The 20,007-nt window shown below is 35.8% G+C and overlaps 1 protein-coding gene across 2 annotated transcripts in view; it reads right to left on the reverse strand.

Annotated features, from left to right (window-relative positions):
• The window catches only part of ABCC9 (ATP binding cassette subfamily C member 9), a 139,574-nt gene that overhangs the window by 67,595 nt on the left and 51,972 nt on the right, over positions 1-20,007 (reverse strand). For both annotated transcript variants that reach the window (XM_009180355.3, XM_003906100.4), the window contains exons 16-19: positions 19,047-19,154; positions 11,867-11,939; positions 8,787-8,892; positions 561-599 (exon numbers count right to left, since the gene is read on the reverse strand). In XM_009180355.3, the coding sequence (XP_009178619.1) occupies positions 561-599; positions 8,787-8,892; positions 11,867-11,939; positions 19,047-19,154 (326 nt within the window). The remainder of the gene's footprint in view (positions 1-560; positions 600-8,786; positions 8,893-11,866; positions 11,940-19,046; positions 19,155-20,007) is intronic.

Below are 20,007 nucleotides of genomic sequence, written 5' to 3' on the forward strand. Positions count from 1 at the left end.
TTTCTAAAACATTACATCTTAGGAGTGCAGGAGACATGATAATATATAGTATGCTAGCAGTTTCTGAGATAATCATATGTATAGTAAAACAATGGTTCCCAACCTCTGACATGTCTGCCTTCCCTCCCCACCCCACTCGGGTATTTAAAGTTTTTGTTTTTGTTTTTCCTTTTAAGTAGATAAAGCACTTGGCTCTTCGTCTCCACCTTACAGGTTGGTCCCATCACTGTTTAACTCAAAATCAATATATGTATTCATTCTTACATTTTTATTTTATGAAATCCGAAACCCAGTTTACTGAGGACGGTTTGAGTTTCGGCTAAAGTTGGGACATGTGTGACTCAGTGAGAGGAAAACAGTTGACACAAAGAGCCACTTTGTTTGGTAAATTAATTCTTTTAGCAGTTTGCCAAAGTTGCGAACCACTGCTGCTGGAAATATGCTAGCACACTTTAATAAATAACTATACATCATCAGAATAAACAAAATTAGATTAAAGAGATTAAAGTCTGAGGAAGGAAGTTATTCTTATTAAACTCAGGTTAAAATAGAAATAATACCTTCTGGTTGCTTCAAAAGAAGGCTCAGATTCATTTACACTGCAAGTATGGCAAACAATGTTCATTAATTATGAAGCAGAAATACAGAACCAAGGTACACATCAGGTAAGAGATACAATAAACACTGGACATATTAAAGAGCTACATTTCCCAAATGGTTTCTGATATTAATTTCAAAGACAAACCAGATAAGTAGTATTCTTCTTTACATCTCCATCAGCTAGGAAATAATTGCTTAATAAGTTTCTAAAACATAGATAGCACTGTTCTCTTTCATAAAAATTTTGGTTCATACAATGACTGGGTTCTAGTGCCAACCATGCTCCAAACAGCTGTAAACTTGGGGAATCCTTCTAGAATACAGTTTCCCAGTTTCATAAGGATTCTGTATTTCCAAGGCCTTCCAACCTTTATAATTTGAATTGAATAAATTTAAATTCCAAATTAGCTACCCTAAGGCAGCAGCAGAAGTACTTTTTGGGTGCTAAACATGAAAGATACACAAAATACACTGGCCCCTCAGGAGCTTGTAAGAAAAACAGACATGCATCAGAAACCAAACTACATCTAAGTGTAATCAATTATTGATACGATTTATGTAAAAAGTGGGCTTTGACTAGTCACAATTTGTTATGCCTGTATTATGAGGAAAGACATCTGAAGACCTATTTCTTTTATTGTTCTAATTTTTTTTATAATTTAGGGTCATTAGAATTCTGTCATTCTGAAAGACCTGAATTCAATAACCATATACATAATTAAAGCCTACAGAAACTCCCAAAATTGATTCTATTTGACTTTGCAAAATGTTGTATGTTTTTGTGGAGAAAATTTACTAATTATGCTACCTAATGATATTTGGTTAAGAGTTACTAAGGATCATTTTCACTACTGCACACTGCTAATGACATCTTGGGATGGCTGATAGAGGCAAAAAAAGCAATCCTGGAATAAAAATTTGCTCCCGATAATAATTATTCCCTGATTTAAGTTACTGGTAAAAAATAAGGAAATGATCATTTTTCTGAATAATATTTTCCACACAATGTGTTTTAGATACCAAGAAATTTGGACTTTATTTTCTGTGGTATAAATCCAATAGGTGACCTCAATAGTTTTAACTAATTTGAGGAAGAGAGGGAAGAGGAGAGGAAGAGTGAGTGTGTGGCAGAAATGAATGTGTTTATTTGTATTCTAGCCACTCAAGTGGAAATGCCCATTAGACATGTGTAAATACCTGCTGGACATTTGAGAATGTCAGCCCAAGGTAGAGATATGGATTTAGAATTCATCAATCTATTCAGTAAAGGTTGATTAAATTTGGACTTTATGAATATCAGTTAAAAAATACGCATTGATCGCTTATTAGTGCCACACATGCTAAAGATACAGCGAACAAGAAAGATCCATTCCTTCTTTCACGCCACTTTCATTTTTGTGGAAGCATAATAAGGGAATAAGGGCTAAGACAGGTGGGGTAAAAGATGGTATTAGGGCACTGATCAAGAACCAATGAAAAACAAAGAAACAGAGAACCAGCAAATCAAACAATAGAGTTGACGTGAGAGGGAAAATTAAGAGTGTGCTAGATGAAAAAAAAAAAAAAAAATCCAAGAGTACTTCAGACCAGAGAAAATTCGTATTAGAAGGCCATGAGGTGTCCTGATTACACAAAGAAGTGATTTATATTCAGCATGGCTGAAATGTAGGTGTAAATGGCAATGAACTTAAAAAAGTAAGCACAGCCAGATAATGAAGGGGCTCATAAACCATTTTATAGAGCTTGAACTTTTCCTAAAAGGAAAAGAAAACCACTGAAAAGATTTAAACAAGAGAGAGATACAGGTTCAGTTTAGAAATATCACTCTGATCACAGAATGTAACAAATGAACTAGAGGGAGCAAGACTGGAGATCATAAAAGAAATTCTTTGCCTCACAGATTTGACTCAGTCAAGTCACCTATATTCGTTCTTATAAAACACTGTACTTCTTCCTAGTATTTACAAAACATTAATCAAATAACTATAAAATTATTTTCTTACTTCCCCTTGGTTTCCCCTGCTAAACAGTAAGCTTCATGAAAATAGGGGCCTGGCTTCTCTTGTTCACTTATTTCTCCCCCAACAATTAATACAATGACTTGCATATAAATGGTGTGCAACAAATATTTTTTTAACAAATTAATAAATGCAAGTGTTACAGAAACCAAGAAGCCAAGTTGATTTCAAGGAGTCGTCAATGGGTGAAGAGTTTCAAAATCTATGGAGAAGTAGGACTGAGGACAAATTATTGGGATTTAGCACTTAGGCACTCATGTACGAGAGCCTTTCGTCCAGATTGCAATGCGCAGAGTAAAAGAGAAGAACGGAGGTTAAGTGTGGGTGGACTAGGTCATTAAAAAGAGAAACGTTCCAGTTGATTGAGAGATAAGCAAGACCATTATTTAAAAAATGGGTGGGGGATAATGGAGTGTGAAGAGCAATAAATAAAGACATTTATAAGAGAAAAGGGTTAATGAATGCAGTAAGGTCCTGAAAAAAGCAAAACAGCACATAGGGGGTCTTCACTTCTGAAAACCTCTCCTTGAAGGATTTACTTATATTTTCCTTTAAAAGTTATATATACCATACATTTATTATTTTCAGAGAAAAATAAAGAGGTAAATATAGACTCATTTGTAGGTAATCATCTTCCAAGAGCAAATTAACCCATTATTTCACTAACATTTGTATGAATAATGTTATAATCCTTAACTTCCAGAGACTACCTATTCCAGCCCTCTCACATATCAATATGTTTAACCAAATTCAATTGTGGGAGATTATATATTTTCTCTTCCAAAATAAAGAAGTAGATTTAGCTCTGTCTAGACTCATCCTCCACCATTCAATGTGGTACTCAGCAGCACTCAAGACAACAGGAGAATGCAAAGAGGTCAGATAGAAAATCCCCTTCTAGAAAATAGAATAAAGTTTCACTTCTGAAAACCTCTCCATGTAGCATTTGTGTGTATTCTCCTTCCAGAGTAAGAGTTAAAGTGGATACAGCGTATTAGCAACTTCCAAGTATTATGGTTAATAATATTATGGAATGAGAGAGTGACTTTTGCAAATTTAAATCAGGAATGAATTTGGAAGAAGGGAAACTAGATGTTGGCACAAACATGATATATTACATCTGACCCAGGAAAGTTGACTTAATATATTATTCCTTCATGCCAGGCAAAGTCACATGAAAAGGAATATCTCCTCCATTTGTCTGAAAATAATTGAAGCACTGTTACAAAGCTGATTACACTAAGATGGTGGGAGACAGAATGTCAGGGCAGAAGGGGCCTGAAGAGTAGGATGGTTGATGGCATGGCTGAGAGGGAAAAGAAAAAAAAAAGGAAAACAAAGATAAATGACAGCTGTTTCTCACATAAGTACCGCCACAATTAAAAAAGCATTCTCGACTCTCTCACTGAAACTATTCATCAGATAAGGCATTTTAATTCTAGTTCCTAAGATATCAGTAGAAATTGTTTATCATGACAACCAGGAAAGGACTTCAGTCAGGCAGAACATTTATTTTTCAACAAATATGAAGCACACCTGGATGCAAGATTGATGTACACATTGGCATTCTGACAATTTTGCAGAATTTTTTTCATTCCTCTCTCCTCTCTCTCATCTTTTCCCTTCTGGGTCTACAATATGTCAGACTAAGTCAAAGGAAGCAGTTCCCAAGGAAACAACTATCGGGATGTCTGTGTACCACGTTCTCCCCACACAGGTGTGTGCTGGATGAACAGCAATGCCTTTTCTCCGGCCCAAAGTAAATATTTCCTGCTGCAATAGGTCAGAGTACTTTATTGGATTTTGTTCATACCTGTCTATGAGGATACATTTAAAAATAAAATTTATGGCCGGGCTGGTGGCTCACGCCTGTAATCCCAGAACTTTGGGAGGCTGAGGCGGGCGGATCAGCAGGTCAGTAGATGGACACCATCCTGGCTAACACAGTGAAACCCCATCTCTACTAAAAATACAAAAAAATTAGCCGGGCGTGGTGGCGGGCGCCTGTAGTCCCAGCTACTCAGGAGGCTGAGGCAGGAGAATGGCGTCAACCCAGGGGGCGGAGCTTGCAGTGAGCCTGGGCGAAAGCGTGAGACTCTGTCTCAAAAAAAAAAAAATAAAAAATAAATAAATAAATAAATAAATAAATAAATAAATAAATAAAATGTATGCAATCAGAGACACATGTAATGGTGAAAGAATGATAGCAAGGTATTTGGTGTCTTACCATATAAAAATTGAGTTTATTATTTTGCTTTGTTTTGAGCTTTAAAAAAAATTCAGTTTGTTGAAGAACTTTTAACCATTTACACATCAGCAGCTTATGAATATCAATAATTTCTGAATTAGCTTTGCTTTAATCAATAGTTATGTTCCTTTCTTTATTGGACTGGGCATACAGCTTTTGTTTCTGGAATGAAAAGAGTAATTACAAATAACTCTTTAAAAGAATGTCAGTATCCTCTGAATATTCCTGATCCTAAAATATGTTTTATCAGATATTAAGGATATCATGAAAGAAAATTAAGTAATTCTTTTAATTAAAGAAAAATGAAATTTGCATTAACTTATTCAAACTTTTAGAAGTTTACATTTTCATTTCTTTGTGTGTTGAACCAGCTTAAACATTCTTGACGAAAACTTTAGTCCTTTCTGCCATGAAAAGATGGCATTGTTGTCTAGTAAGGCAAATGACCATAAAAAGATAATTTTTAAGTTACAGGAATTTTATAGATACTCTGAATTATCTTAATTTCCTTCTTACACTTTCATCCTGCTGGTTCTGACTCCAAGGTATATGCTGAATCTATTCACTTTGGTCCATTCTACAGCTACCATGGTACATCAAACTACCTTCATCTCTCATCTGAATTAGTGAAACGAACTCTTAATGGTTTCCCTCACTTCCCCTCTTGCCTCTGTAATTCATTCTCCACACCACGAGTCATAATCATCTTTTCAAATTGTACGTCATATCTTCGCAAAATGTAAATCACTCCTCTACTTAAACTTCTACAATATTTTCCCACTGAACTTAGAACAAAATCTTGACTCCATAGCATACCCAGAACGCTTTCTTCCTTTTCCAGGTAGCCTCAGCTTGCACCTGCATCAGTCAGTATTTACTAGCCGTTCTAGACCCTTTTTAAATCCTCAAACACACCTCACAGGTATAGTACCTTTTACTATATTGCCTTGTTTTATCATCGTCACAGCATTTATCAAAGTCTAATATTATATCTTTTTTGTTGTTGTTGATTACTTATACACAGGCCACGTTCTAGACTGTAACCACATGAGATAGAGACTTGTCTTGTTCACTTCTATATCCTTGATACCTAAATCAGTGTTTGGCATGAAGGACGTACTCAGTAAATGTTGAATGAAAAAAAAAAAAAGACTAAGAAACAAAATATCTATATTCCATACTAAACATAGAAGATGCTCCAACTGATGTACAATTTATGCATTTCTCCAAATGTAGTTAATTTCATTCCTGCATCAAACTAGATGTTGAAGATCTGCATACTTAGACTGTGTTGTTCTGATCCTACCCATACCACATTCTTCACCCCTGCTTGCATGCCCTCTAAACCTTCAAGTAGTATTTACTGTATAATCTGTAATTTAATATTATATTCTGAATTGTATTTGTAATAATTGGCACATGGAATTTGCTTTTGAATAAATTTTAGGACTGTTGAGGACATTAGGAATTAACCTTTTATGGACTTTTTATAAGGTATATGGAAGATTTTTCTTAATTTTTTTTTTTTTTTAAGAGAAATGGTCTCACTCTGTTGCCCAGGCTGGAGTGTGGTGGCACATTCACAGCTCACTACAGACTCAAACTCCTGGACTCAAGAGATATTCCTACCTCAGTCTCTCAAGTAACTAAGACTACAGGCATGCATCACCATGACCTGTTTATTTTAAATTTTTTTTTTTTGTACAGATAGGGTCTCACTACATTGTCCTGGCTGGTCTCGAACTGCTGTTTTCAAGTGATACTCTTCCCTCAGCATCCCAAAGTGCTGAGATTACAGGCATAAACCACAGCTGGCAGATTTCTTTCACAGTTCTCTCCAAAAAGAGAAAATCAGTCTCTACTGAGCAAATGTATGCTGTTTTTTTCCTCACGTTTTCTTCTTTGCTTAGCTTTCATGAAATTCAGAGAGAAATTTGTGGCCCATATGTTATAATTATACAGGACTTCAGTACATGCATTTCTGTCTATTACAACTTCAGATGATTATTTAAATAATATTTTAAAAATTTATTTACCTTTATCTTTCAAACTCCACTATACTATGTTATTTTAAATAAAACAATACAAAACTTTATGAAACAAGACATGATATAAATCATATACATGCTGAGGAAAGCAAGAAAATAAATAAGTAGGTTATAAAGAATATTTTCTGCATCCTCACATCATTTCTTTATTCATTAACACATGATAATTATGAATGACAATATTGGGGGTCAATTTAGCTCAAGTGGAGCTGGGGCCTGGAAAGTTAAATTACACTTGGAACAGGCCAGATTAGGAGATCTTCCTGGTAGTATGAAAATAAAATCTCAAGCCTTTTCTGTCACTGTCATTCTTTCTCTCTGTTTTAATGATGGTAAATCAGGATATAAACAAAACCCAAATAACTTAATTATGATTTTACAAGCCACATAATATAATTAAATCCAGTGGGATCTGCTTCTTCACCCAAGATGGAAGTGGCTTCATCCAAGTGGCTAGGGGAACATCATCTAGTGCCTGAGGTTAGTGACTGACACCGTCTGCTGCCTGAGGACAGTGGCAGGGGAAACCTTGTCTACTGCCATGAAGCAAACTGAAGTAGCAATGTTTTACTGAGCTCTCTGCTGGAGGTGCACTAAACAGTTGCAAAGTTACTATCTGCTAGATTTGCTCAATGGGGATAAAATGTACACTCGACAATTCAGTCTTCTTCTTTTGCCAATGACATTGAAAACAGGATTTACACTTCTGCTAATTTCAGCCTGAATTTCACAACCAAGAATTTTTTTCTTAATTGGAGTTTAAAATATAATATACTCTTAAAAAGCCATAGTCTTCTCATTCTTGAGAGATGTCTGTGTATGTAAAGAGCAAACTCAGCCACAGCAGAATTCATGATAATAGGTACAAAATGATATGAAAGAACATCTGTGCATTTCCCAACCTCAACACAATTGATATTTGGGACAAGAGAATCCCTTGGTATGGGGGCTGTCTTGTGCACTGTAGGATGTTTAGCAGCATCCCTGCCCTCTATCCACCAGACCAGTAGCAACCCAATGCTTCAGTGTAAAACCAAAAATGTCTCCAGATATTGCCAAATGTCCCCGGGGGCAAATATCACACCTGTTTGAGAACTACTGGTCTATAGCCTAATTTCTTAGATCAGCTGTAGCCAATTTATTCATAAACTACTTATGAGGAGTCTACTAAGTAGGCCAAACTAAATAAGCATAACTTACTCTTTGTTAACCAATTATGTAACATTTTTCTGAATCACTTTATTACCACAATGTGCTTTGACCACCATTCAAATATCTAGAAGAAACATCATTTTGGAAGCGATCATTCAAATGTCTGGAAGATGCACTTTATTTTCCATGTCATTAGAATTGCACAACATACTAATCAAATCTATTCATATCTCCAACTATATACTTCTAGTATCTAGTTTAAGTATAAGGATAAATAGTTGATTTTCATTTCTTATACAGATTTTGGAAAAGATCATTCGATATTTCTTCTCTGAACATTGAACCTTTAAGGCACTGTTTCTATTTAAGCTTTATAAATAATGCAAATTTTCCATAACTTATTTTATTATTGAGTAAACTTTTAAGTTATTTCTTTAAGCATTACCCACTTAAATTAAAAATCTATCTTTACAATCCCATCCTTACTTTTGTCTCAGCAATATAGTAGTTTATATTATTATAAACAACTTTTGTAATAAATTGTTTTGTAACTTTTTATTTTTGACTTTGAAGGTTTCCACCAATTTTTTTTTTAAAGCTGTGCTTATTTCTGAGTGGTCTTCAGAGTTAGAACATGTAAATGTATTTGTCTAAGTTCTTTCCTTGGAAGATTATCAGATGTATGACATAGCAATGGAAGCCAACTTAAAATATACATACTTGCTCCAGTGAACTTTTCCTTCCAACGTCTGCATCTCACCAAGGATGGCAAGGAGAAGAGAGGACTTCCCACATCCTACTTGGCCCACAATCATGGTTAACTGACCTAATAAAGCAAAACAAAGGATAACTACAGAATGAGATGGATTCTTAGTGAAATAAAATCAAAACACATTTAGAAAAAGCTAATGTTTTACAATCAATGGCCCAGTTTTGATCTCCAGCAATAAGGTATTCTAAACAGCTCCTTTCTCTGACACATCTTTTTGGAAAAGGAAAAAATATATATATATAATGATTTATTATTTTAAAAACTAAGAGAATGGCTGATATCAGTAAAGAGAGCAATGAAATAATTGCCTAGATCATCAAGATTAGTTTTAACTTTAATATTCAATTCATTCAGAATATAAAGGACAGTTTTGACTAAAACAAATAATTGAGATAAAAATGATCTGGGTGAATTTATTAAGGCACTCTCTTCTCCAATTTCTCTTTGAAGAAGAGAGTGTCTTTGCATGTATAATACAAAAATCTATGTCTTTGCATTTATAATAGAAAAATCTATTTCTAATGAACATCAGGCCAGGTCAAAAAATATTTCTATTCAATTACAGAGACATTTTAAGGAAAAATTACTGGGTTTATTCCTAAATATTTTATTCCTTTTGATGCCATCGTGGATAGTATTGTTTTCTTAATTTGAGATCATTTGTTGTTAGCATATAAGCACTTGGAAATAAAATTAACCAGGGAGGTGAAAAACATATACACTGAAAACTATGACATTGGTGAAATTAACACAAACAAAAAAATGAAAAGACATCTGGGCTTAGGGACTAGAAGAATTAATATTGTTAAAATGTCCATACTACCCAAAGCAATCTACAGATTCAATGTAATCCTTATCAAAATCCCAATGGCATTTTTTACAGAAATAGAAAAATCAATTCCAAAATTCATATGGAAACAGTAGACCCCAAAGAGCCAAAGCTATCTTAAGAAAGCAGAACAAAGCTGGAAGTATCACACTTTTTGCTTGCAAAACATATTACAAACCTACAGTATTCAAAACAGTATGGTACTTGCATAAAAACACATGCATATATCAATGGAACAGAAGAGAGAGACCATAAATAAACCCATACATATGCAATCAACTGGTCTTCAGCAAGGGGTTTCAACAAACTGGATATCTACATGCAAAAAAATAAAATTGGAGCCTATACTACACCATACACAAAAATAAACTCAAAATGGATTAAAAACTTAAATGTCAGACCTGAAACTATAAAAATCCTTAAAGAAAAAACAGAGGAAATGCTTCTTGGCATTGAACTTGGCAGTGATTTCTTGGATTTCACACCAAAGCACAGGCAATAAAACCAAAAATAGATAAGTAGAAGCACATCAAACTAAAGAGCTTCTGCACAGCAAAGGAAACAACAGAACGAAAAGGAGACCTATGGAATGAGAGAATATATTTGCAAACTATCTGTCTGATAAGAGATTAATATCCAAAATATAAAATAGTAAAAAAAAAAAAAAAAAAAACGGAAACAGAAACAAAACAATTGAATTAAAAAATGGACAAAAAACCTGAATAGAGATATTTCTCCAAGTAAGACACACAAATGGCCACCAGGTATATATTAAATGGCATTCAACAACACTAATCATCAGGGAAATGCAAATCACAACCATGAGATATCACCTCACACCTGTTAGAATGGCTGTAACAACAACAAAAAAAGAAAGATAACAAGTGTTAGTGAGGATGTGGAGAAACTGGAACCCTTACACACTGTTGCTGGCAATGTAGAATTGTGCAGCCAACAATGGAAAACAGCATGGAGGTTCCTTGAAAAACTAAAAATAGAATTGTCATATGATCCAGCAATCCTGCTTCTGGGTATTATGCAAGAGAATCAGAATTAGGGTCTCAAGGAAATATCTGCTCCCCCATCTTCATTTGTAGCATCATTCACAATAGCCAAGATATTGAAACAACCCAAATGTCCATTGATAGATGAATGAATAAAGAAAATGTGGTATATACATGCAATGGGATATTATTCAGTCTTATAAAAAGAAGGAAATCCTGCCATTCACAACAACATGGATGAACATAGAGGACATTATGCTAAATGAAATAAGCAAGCCATAGAAGGAGAAATACTCTATGATTCCACTTATATGAGGTATCTAAAATTTTGACTATTTTAGGTATTTTAATTAATTTAGTCAAAAGTTTAGACACTTATTTTCACAGAAGCAGAAAATAGAATTGTGGGTTCCAGGAGATGGGGGAAAGGGAAAATGGGAAATTGTTGTTCAATAGTTATTATTGGATTTTAGTTATGTGGGATGAATAAGTTCTAGAAATCTGCTGGTTAATATAGTATGTACAATTAACAACATAGCCCTGTGTACTTTAAAATGTGTTAAGAGGATAAATCTCATGTTAAGTGTTCTTCCCACAAAAAATAAAGTAAAAACAGAAGAAAATAAACGCTAGAAGAAAAGAAGAACATAAGGAAATTTTTGGTAGCGATTGCATATTGAACACCTTTATTGTGGTGATGGTTTTCACACGTATATACATATGCCCAAACTCATCAAAATGTAAGCATTAAATATATGCAATTTTTGTGGATCAATTAAACTTCAATAAAACTTTTAAAAAATATTAAATATAATTATTGGATATTTAAGTTTTAAGTATCTTGAAAACTTCCTCAGTATTTCTCAGAAATAGAAAATAAGTTTCTCATATACTCTTTCTTTAAAGTGTTTCTCAAACAAAAAGTGAAATCAACCACCCCACTGTTTAAATTGCCCAAATCAGCAAATGAACAGTAAATAATTGTCCAAAGGTATAGACCCATGGTGAAAGGCAGGTCTTATCATTTCCAGCCATTCCCACAGTGACACAGTGGCTCACAAGCAGAATGGTGCAAATAGGCAACCATAAATAATATTTATGTCTTTAAAGTCTCTCTTTGTTAGGCTCAATTATCTTGGAAAACTATGGTTATGGTCATGAACAATTACAAATATGCATAACAAATGACTCTTACCTGTTGGAATTCGAATGTCTATATTGGATAATGTGGCTAAACCACTGCCCCATGAAAAGTATCCATTTGTGACCTACAAAATAAAAATACAGAAATTAAATTATATGTGTGGTATCAATGAATAATTCTAATTAAAATTAAAATGTGTAAGTGCTAAAAGACTCAACCCAAGGTAGAACACATAATGGTGAAATTCTGATTTAGAGTTATGGCTATTTAGTGGTGTAAATGAAAAATCAAAGAGAATGAAAGTGAAAGGAGGGTCTTTCAATTTGCGATATTATGAAGAATGCTAAAAATCTCTGAAAATTTGGGATTACCGGATTGTTTACATATGGACATTCTTAAAAGACAATTGTCCCAAACACTTTCCAATGAAATCCCTACATTAATTATTTTCTTACTGCCAGACAATTCCCCAAATCCTAGTGATTAAAATAAAGAAGAAAAATAACCACAAATTATTCCAGCAAAATGACTTCATTAACTGAGGAGGAAAACTCTGTAATTAATGAGTTTCCTGAATTGTGTAGGCCAACTATTCACTGAAGTTAAAAAAAGAGTAAAGAATAATAAAAGAAGTGAGGCAATATTGCTTGTGTTATAAATGCCAGCAATCAGCAAAAATCACAATACCTTCTATTCATCCCGCAGAATCTATTTGTTTTAACAAGCTTCAAGTGGACTTAATACTTTTACCAGTTATAAAAATAGGAAATAAAACAATAACAGAACCCAAGAATTAGAAGGATGAAGTAGACATAGATGACGGGAGGAAGGGCTCCTAAAAATCAGGAGAAATTAAAGATACACTTTGCTCATAAACTAATACCTTATTTCAAAACCATAAATGAAATTTCTAAGCACACTATTGTTTAGGAATTTTGCAGAACGGATTTGTGATATCTCAATTATAACTACATATAACCCTAAAAACTCTTCATAAAATGAACAACTTAGAGAGTGAAAAACTCTGCTTGAAAAGGCTAGATTATGTTTGTCCATGCAGGTTTTCTCTAGCTTATAATACACATGGCACAACATTTAGTAATAGCCGTAACATAGCTATGCATGAAATTAGTCATGGAAGGAGGGTCTCACGGAAGGGCTGGATTAGAATTACTGATTGCTTTGTAAATATGGCTGATCATCCTCATTCTGTGTGAGGCACAGGGTTAGGTTGGCATAGATTACAAAGAAGGCATAATGCATCCTCCCTTCTCTCTTGAAGCTTGCAATCAGTTGAGTAAGTAAACCATGGAAAGAAGTGAGTACAAGACACTACATTATGGGCTAAGTACCAAATAGAGGGGACACACAGACACTAAGTACAATAGCAGCTCATAAAGAAAATCATTTACATCTGGGATGAGTCAAAAAACTTTTTGGAAAAAGAGCCTTTTAACTAGTTTTGTAAAATATACTGAATGTCATTGAAAGCATTTGTAGGTAAAGAACTATAGTGAGAATAGGCCAAAGATGAAAAAACTATAAAATATGTCAGAGAAAACGATGAATAGAGCTAGCTGGGGCAGAGCTGGCTGGGGCTGTCAATTATGGTTAAACGACAAAGGGCATGCAAAGAAATGAAACAGCCTCAGAGGCTGAAGATTCCATTTTCTCTCCCAGAGTAGGTGAGGAGGCTAAAAGAGGCACAAAAATGGATGCTTGTGGACAAGGGCCAGCATGAAACTGAGAGGGACCCTACATGACACCCTGGATGTTCTCAGCGAATTGGGAGCTAAGGTGATCTGGAGATAGAGGAGGCAAAAGGGGAGAGAAGGAGGTGGCAATAGAGTGGTGACAGTTGCATAGCTACTGTAGGTTTGGAAAATAATGCTGCTAAGAGACATGTAAAAGGATGGCAGATAGCTACTGGGGGAGGGGAGTCAGCTGAGACTGGAGATAATAAATCTGTGACCATGCTGGCCTGTATCGCTGTGTCACCTTCTCCATAGCACTTAGCAGCCTGGTTATAGATGTGTAGATGGCGTGAGGTTGGATTCCTGCAGAAAGGTACTAAAGGACTGGGAGAAAAAGAAGGGGCTCAAGATATTGAAGATTTCAATAGTGTTAAAAAAAAAAAAAAAACAATGACCATGAAATTAAAGGCCTGAGAAAACTTGGGTACCAGGATTTTGTTGTCAGTGACTGACTAGTCTAATAGAGTAAGATAGAGAGGATGCAGTTCCAGGTGGTGACCAAGTGTGAATACAGATTATATGAGTGTGGCAGTAAATTATACCTGTGATATCAATGAACAATTTCTAATTAAAATAAAAATGTGTAAGTGCTAAAAGACTCAACCCAAGGTAGAACACACAATGGTGAAATTCTGATTTAGAGTTATGGCTATTTAGTGGTGTAAATGAAAAATTAAAGAGAATGAAAGTGAAAGGAGGGTCTTTCAATTCGTGCTATTATGAAGAATGCTAAAATTCCTTTAGTACCTTTCTGCAGCAATCCAACCTCATGCCTTCTACACATGTAAAACCAGGCTGCTGAGTGCTATGGAGAAGGTGACACAGTTATCCACGTGAGGTGCAAAGGAATGACGGTAGATTAGGGGATTTTCAGGCTGGGATACTGGATAGACTGTGCCCCTGGAAGTATAAATCCTAACCATGTGTGGCACATACAAAGATAGAACGGTGGACTAGGAAACATACTCACATCTACAGAGAAGGTGGAAGAGTGATTACGAGGTCCTCTGATAATAGATGTGAGAGCAGGCAGAAAATACCATAGCTTTATGAGTGTGACAGGGGAAGGTCATGGTCTGAAAGTAGCAGGAAAGAACTAGAAGAATGAAATGTCACCTTCTGATTTGGTGCTACATTGAACTAAAAGAAGGAACAACATCCACACAAGAAAGACAGAAGAGCAGGAAAGTTAAAGTTAAATTCTCCTGCTACCATTTACACTTTCATTCCCTCCCACCTTTTACAAAATGCACTAAATTCCCCACCAGCAGGGTTAAAATCCTGACTTCCCCAACTAGATGTCTGAACTTGGAAAATCAGCTAAAATGTAAATCAGTCTTTGCAAAGCATCTTGTAAGGATAGGTACAATGATGAACATCATAGCAGGGTTTCTGATAGAGGAAAGATGGAGGCAAGCTCAGTGTACATCACTAGGGGATAAGTAAAATGCAGTGACACAGTCTACGGGATACAATGGTGCACTTAGCAGAAACAAACGATCAAGAAAATATTTAAGTAAATTGAGAGCACGTACACACTTATGACAACACTACATATTTTACAAAGATATGAGCATGCCTAAGCATATCAAGCACATTAGAGCTGGTTCTATAATGATGGGGTTAGGGGGTATGTATATTGGAGATGAGGTGACTTTGATAGGAAGAAGTATCAGGGATACAGGGAAAGAATGAATTAAAATTTAAAAGCAGGAGCCAGATAGACACAAAATGTCACCTAGTATATGATTCCATTTATATGAAATATCCAGAATAGGCAAATCCATTGGTTGCTGCCCAGGGCAAGGGGAGTGGGAAATGGGAAGCAATTGCTTAATGGGTTTGAGATTTCCTCTTGGGGTGATGAAACAGTTTTGGAACTAGGTAAATGTTGCACAACATTGGGAATGTACTAAATGCCACTGGACTGTTCACTTTGAAATGGTTGTCTGCTAAGTGAATTTCACCTCAATGAAAAGAATGTGTTTTTAAATGTAAAGGCAGGGCACAGACAGACCATCGTCCATTTTCTCCTTCTGAAAATAAGTAACAACGATGAACAAAATTTGGTTTGTAAAAAATCTCACCAAAAGAAGCAGTTAGGAAATGCCAAGTCAAAATATAAGGAAAAAACACAAATTCAAAAGTGTGAACCCCAGACCACCTAAGCCTCTTTTCCCCAAGGGGCCAAGTATAGCTAAGAGGGAAAACAAAAACAAAAACAAAAACAAAAAACAGTTATAAAGACTTGTTCTAAAAGGTATCAATGTTCATTAGAAAGCTATAGTAATCATTACAGCGGGATACTGAACAGACAAATAAATCTGAGAAAAATCAATAAAGGCTATCAACTGATTCGCACACATATAGATCCTTGATGTGTAACTGACATCACACTGAAGATCAGCAGGGACAGTGATCAATATATGGGGCTAGGCAACTAGAAATCACACTTGAAAACATTAAATCAGACCTTACTGATTTACTACTAAATTTGGGAAAATGACTACTACTAAATGTACTACTGCTACATTTATGATTTACTAATAAATTATTCATCACTGATTTACCTACTAAATCACATCCCTACTTCATACTAAACACAAAAATTGATTTTATGTATATTAAAGAAATAAAGGTAAAAAGTGTAGCTTCAAAGCTTTTAGGAGCTCGTATAGAACGTCATCATGGCCTCTGGGTAGGAAAAGTTTTCTTAAATAAGACCAAACACCAAAGCATTAACCATAAAGGAAAAGTTGTATACTAGACTATATTAAAATTAAGAACTTCTGCTCAGTGAAAGATATCATAGAGCGGAAAGCCAAGCCACATAGAGTGGGAGAAGAATTTTGCAACGTATTTGACTGTCAAAGTAGTACCAAGAATTTTTTTTTTTTTTGAGACGGAGTCTCGCTCTGTCCTCCAGGCTGGAGGGCAGTGGTGCGATCTTGGTTCACTGCAAGCTCTGCCTCCCGGGTTCACGCCATTTCCCTGTCTCCCTGCCTCGGCCTCCCGAGTAGCTGGGACTACAGGTGTCTGCCACCACGCCCGGCTAATTTATTGCATTGTTAGTACAGACGGGTTTCACCATGTCAGCCAGGATGGTCTCGATCTCCTGACCTCGCGACCCACCCACCTCGGTCTCCCAAAGTGCTGGAATCACAGGCATGAGCCACGATGCCTGGCCAAGAATTTTTAAAGAGGAGAAGGACAAACAACCTGGTAATTCACAAAAGAGAAATCCAAACCCAAACCCCAATGGCCATTTTCATAAATATATCTTATATCGAAAATTGTTTGACCTCATTTGTAATCAGAAAAATGCAAATAAAAACCACAGCAAGATACAGTTGCATCTCTCCCAGCACATAACACTTGGCAAAAAAAATGAGAAGTATTTTTTTAGTGAAGATGTAGAACAACTGGAACTCTCAGTCACTTCTGGTGAAAGTGTAAATTGGCACCATCACTTTGGAAAGCAGTTTGCCATTATCTAGGAAGGCTGAGGAAGCACATACCATATAACTCAGCAACTGTTCACAATACCCCCAAACTGAAAAACACCCAACAGCCCATCAAAAGTAGAACAGATAATTAACTTCTGGTATATTTATACAATAGAACAATTTATACAATAGAACAGCAATGAGAGTGAATGAATTGCGGTTACAGCAGTATGGATGAATTACACATACACAATGTTGAGCAAAAGAAGCAACACACACCCATACACACATATTTAAACTTTTAAGAAACTAAAAATATGTTTTTAGGGATGCGTGTATAGCAAGAATAATCAAGGAAATGATGACTGTAAGAGTCGGGGTGGCAATTATATCCCAGGGGAAATATGTAAGAAGACAGCAGATACATGTGTTGCTGCATTTTCTGAGGGAGCTGCTGATATAAATACGTACTTCTCTGAAGTATATAGTATTTCACAATAAAAATATTTCAAAAAATAAATACATTACTACCAACTTGTGAGCTTTCGCCATAAATAAAAAAATTAATTTGAGCTTGAAAGTGAGCCTGAAACTGCGGAGGCCATTCAGAAGCACAGCAAAGTCAGAGCCATTGATAAGCAGCTATTTTTCTAATGCATGAATGGTCAATTTTGGAAAAAAAAATCATAATAGTCTCTCTTTTTTCTTTCAAAATGAAAATTAATGAAACACATGGAAAAGACATATTTTTAGATTCCTACTATAGTGAACAGAAAATGTCAATTAAAAACTGGCCCTGTTTTTTATTCACCAATACATTAGTTGTTATCTGGGCATTGTGGGGAAACAACAGCATAGAGGACTCTGTCCAATCTCTCATTCCTTATCTTTTCATAGCCCCTAGTTTCCACTCTGCCTGACCATTATAATTGCCTAGGAACACCACACACACACACACACACACACACACACACTCTCTCTCTTTTTTTTTTTAAAGCTTTGTAGGTGATTCTAACGCATAACCAAAGTCAAGAATCACTAGAACCCTCTTTAAAATTCCTATGTGACATATCCTTTTAACCCCAAAACAACCACACTGTGGATTGGTGGACAATGGCATGTCCACCTCAAGATGGGCAAACCATGGCTCAGTGAGGCATAGTAATGTGCCCAAACATCAGGCATCAAGTTAGTGGAAAAGGGAGGGCTAGCACTAGCTTGTTCCATTCAATCACAGGTTTATTCTGATTGTGAAGTGGCTATTGTGGGAAGGTATTGTGTCAGGTGTCAAGGAGAGAGAGACCTAAACATAGCTCTTGGCTCTACTATACACCCCATACTGAGCCTCTCCGTCTCTCTGACTGGCCTAGGCTGTGCAGAGGAATTGGATATCCTCCAACAGCCAATGCAGCCAGTTTGCTAAGTTTCCAGGACTCTGGCAGCTCCCATGGATGGAGGCCCTTGACTGCTGCTGGCAGCTATTCTAGTTCCTGCACAACACTGACCACGCCCTCTTATCCCCAACTCTAGGTTGCCTGTTCTGCCTTAACTTAAGCGCAATGCCTGGGGAGAGTCCAAATAGCCAAGTTTGAAATGAGATCAAGGGCAGTACCGGGAAACTGGTGAATGCATACACTAGTCTGAGTCTCCCCTGATTGAAAACAATGACTATCTAATTTATATTCCTAAAATACGAAGGTATAATGTTGGTATTCTCCAGGAATCAATTTATTTGGTTGATAAACATAGGAATACCAGAAAAAAATACATGCGACACTAGCTTCTAAAGCAGATTCAGAAGAAAGGCACATTCTCTGGTTATTGAAATGTGCTGCTGGAGCAAAAATTGTGGCTGGGAGATGAGGAAGAACTGACAACTAAAACTCAGATATTTTTAAAAATGTTGTTAGGGTTAATGACAACTGTAAAAAGAATTTAAAGGCACAATTTAGGACACTTTCACAGAACTTCGCCATAAAGTAGTAACATAAATGTATCTATTCATGTAAGAATCCAGGAAATAAAAATAACCTTTATTGCGATGTCCTCTGTTTCTGTGGGACGTAGACGCCGTGTTGATTGCTCATAGCTGTCCAGGTGATATCTTCCAGGCTGTTTCCTGTTTATAGTTTTTGGCTGCTGCATTCCAAAAGGAAAAGAACACAAGTTGAAGCTTTATTTAAAAAATGAGGTTTTACCGAACATTTACTCACATTGCTAACTAAGTTCCAAGAAAAAGAAACAAGTGGATGTCATATTTTAATTATTTCAATGACTCCTTCATAAAAAAAAAGAAAAATTCTTAAGTTATAGTTAAATCTCATTCACATGCCTCTTAAGAAAATATGAAAATAGGATACTTGCAAATGATGGAAGTTAAAGTACAGAGTCCCATAATCTTTCTCCAGTGATATGGATGGATTATCTTTCTCCAGTGGTATGGATAAGCTTTTTGGATAATCTTTCTCCAGTGATATGGATGGATTATGCCCAGGCAATAAAAACAACTATGTGGTGTTAAAAGGTGATCAGATTAACTCAGGTCAAACTAGAATCCATTTGTTAGACTATCATATGGTTTGGCTGTCGTGGGAGGGACCCAGTGGGAGGTAATTGAATCATGGATGGGAGTGCCTTTTCCCGTGTTGTTCTCGTGATAGTGAATAAGTCTCAGGAGATCTGATGGTTTTAAATAGGGGAGTTCCCCTGCACACACTCTCATGTCTGCCACCCTATAAGATGTGCCTTTGCTTCTTCTTTGCCTTCCACCATGATTGTGAGGCCTCCCCAGTCATGTGGAACTGTGAGTCCATTAAACCTCTTTCCTTTATAAATTACCCAGTCTCAGGTATGTCTTTATTAGCAGTGTAAGAATAGACTAATACAGCTATCAGGCTTGTAAACGTTCCACCAGTACATTATTGATTATTCTCTGAATCATGAGGAGTTTTAATCTGATACACTCTCATAAATCAGATTGAGCTGCACAGCA

Source organism: Papio anubis, chromosome 9 (assembly GCF_008728515.1).
Source record: "Papio anubis isolate 15944 chromosome 9, Panubis1.0, whole genome shotgun sequence".
NCBI classification, from domain to species: Eukaryota; Metazoa; Chordata; class Mammalia; order Primates; family Cercopithecidae; genus Papio; species Papio anubis.